General features: G+C 33.9%; 1 protein-coding gene across 1 annotated transcript; it reads right to left on the reverse strand.

Annotated features, from left to right (window-relative positions):
• Window positions 1-329: 329 nt before the first annotated feature.
• On the reverse strand, window positions 330-800 carry LOC124419235. The gene has a single exon (XM_046947855.1). It carries the CDS (start codon window positions 798-800, stop codon window positions 330-332), a length of 471 nt encoding a protein of 156 aa, XP_046803811.1.
• Window positions 801-2,754: the final 1,954 nt, after the last annotated feature.

Here is a 2,754-nt window from a genome sequence, read left to right on the forward strand (position 1 = left end):
CGATTAAGAAGATATCTTAAACTATATATGGGATGAGTATTACCCTTTTTCTTCAATTGTGAAGAGTTAAAAGTAATTCCAACTCTAAACATTGGTTGAGGATTTTTGTCCTTATTAAATATATTGTGAATGGACTTCACTTCATAACCTTCAGTCTCTAGCGCCTTTTTAATGTCATCATTTGGTACAGAACTATCTACAACTTTGAAAACTGCTGCGAAACCCTTTGCACTTTTTAGTTGATATGTGTAATAATTACTTTTCTCAGAATCAAAACTATCAACTATTGTTCTAAAAGACTTTTCTGAATAAGTCTGTATTTTTGTTTCCTAAATGTTTCCTTTGCGTAGGGAGACTACGTGGAAAATTTCTTTGCCTACAAGTTGGGACAACTTATTAACAAATAGATTTGTGGTATGTTCGCGCAAATAGAGGGGAGGTGGCTTGTGATCTTTTAGAGGCATGAATGGTGCTTTTTCCCTTTCCTGGTTGTCAAGGAGTGCAAAACGATTTTGACTTACAGAATTTGTTTTCGCCTGTTTTGGATTTGGTTCCAATTTTGAAGTCCTAGGGCTGGACTTACGTTTTGTATAAGTTACATAACGGTCCATTCCAGTTTGGATGTTTTCCGTTTTATGCGAGCTCAATGTATTTGGCTTGTTTTTTGGTATGGCACCAGTATTCTTTGACATTGGGCTTAAGTGATCTTCCTTATCATTAATGGTTTTTATAGTGTTAATATTGTTATTGATACTATTTGTGATATTGTTCACATTAGCATTGCTATTTTCATCAACCATTGTATCAGTTATTTGTTTTTCTATTTTTTCTTCTGCGTTGTCTTCCACACAATATTCTTGTTTTGGCGCACTTGAGAGAGGAGATCTCTCGTTTGTTGTTGTTTGTTTATTTATTTTTTCTTTTGCGCTATTATCAAAACAATTGTTTTGTTTTGGCGCACTTGAAAGAGAAGATCTCTCATTTGTTGTTGTTTTTACACTTAAATATTTTTTATGATTTTTTGGATCATAATTATTGTTGTTGTTGTATGGAGAGCTCATAAAGTATGCATTTATTCCATTGCTACTGAGCCTCCTTTTACTTATTGGAGAGTTAGAGAAACTCATGCACAATAACACAAACACTACACTTTATTTAAGGTTTTGTTGTTATTATTATACCCAGCATCAAAAAGATGGGGGGTATATTGATTTTGTCATTCCGTGTGTAACACATCGAAATATTGCTCTAAGACCCCATAAAGTATATATTCTGGGACCTCGTAAGATTCTAAGACGATCTAGCCATGTCCGTCCGTCTGTCAGTTGTTGGCACGATAGCGTCCACAATATAAGAGATATTGAGATGAAATATTCCAAAAATATATTTTATTGATCAGAAATGTTTGGTATTGAAAATGGGCAAAATCGGTCAACGATTTCACATAGCCCCCATACAACTGTACCCCCTGGAATATTGTATAAATAGCTTTAAATATTCACAAATTCGTTGTTTATGAAGCAAATACCACAAAATTTCGCATAGGTCAGTTTTTTGACATCTGAAAAATATTTCTGCATTATGGCGGACATAGGTCCATAATTGGCCCTACCCCATATATAAGGTCCCCTTTAGAAAATGACTAAATAGCTGATTACTGGCTTAAAAATGGGAATATAGCGATGAAATTCGACACACATAAGTTTCATGCAAGTCAATATCTCTCAACCAAATTTTATGTACATATATCGGTCCATAATTGACCCTACCCCCCATATAACGTCCCCTTCAGAAAAATGACTTTAACGCTCATTACTCTCTTAAAAATACAAGTATAGCGATGAAATTTGACATAAGTAAGTTTTTTACTAGTCAAAACCTTTCAATGAAATTTTATATATTTCATATAAGGTCCCCTTCAGAAAATGACTTTAACGCTCATTACTGGCTTAAAAATTGGAATATGGCGATGAAATTCGACACACATAAGTTTTATGCAAGCCAATATCTCTCAACCAAATTTTATGTATATCGGTCCATAATTGACCCTACCCCCCATATAACGTCCCCTTCAGAAAATTACTTTAACGCTCCATACTCGCTTAAAAATACAAGTATAGCGATGAAATTTGACATAAGTAAGTTTCTTACTAGCCAAAACCTATCTGTGAAATTTTATGTGGATCGGTCCATAATTGACCCTACCCCCCATATAAGGTCCCCTTCAAAAAATGACTTTAACGCTCATTACTGGCTTAAACAAACGAATATAGCGATGAAATTTGATATAAGGAAGTATCTTACCAGCCAAAAATCTTTGTGAAATTGTATGTTGATCGGTCCATAATTGACCCTACCCCTCATATAAAGACCCTCCATAAAATTACTATAACGCTCATTACTTGCTTAAAAATACGACTAAAGCGATGAAATTGAACAGAAGTAAGTTTTATACTAGCCAAATTCTCTTTACCAAATTTCCCAGAAATAAGTTTTATATTAGGCAATATCTCTTTATTACTGGCTTAAAAATCGGATTATAGCAATGAAATTACACAGAAGTAAGATTTACACAAGTCAAAATTTACCAAATTTTATGTGGATCGGTTCACAATTGACCCTTCCCCCCATATAAGGCCCCTTCAAAAAACGACTTTAATGTTAATTATGGGCGTAAAAATACGAATATAGCGAAGAAATTTGACATAAGTATGTATCTTAGGAACCAAAACCTTTCCACCAAATTTTATGTGG

Source organism: Lucilia cuprina, chromosome 4 (assembly GCF_022045245.1).
Source record: "Lucilia cuprina isolate Lc7/37 chromosome 4, ASM2204524v1, whole genome shotgun sequence".
In the NCBI taxonomy this organism is placed as follows: domain Eukaryota; kingdom Metazoa; phylum Arthropoda; class Insecta; order Diptera; family Calliphoridae; genus Lucilia; species Lucilia cuprina.

What these genes read in the sequence shown, in the direction of transcription:
- LOC124419235 (XM_046947855.1), bottom strand. Translation starts at nt 800, where the DNA reads ATGGTTGATGAAAATAGCAATGCTAATGTGAACAATATCACAAATAGT.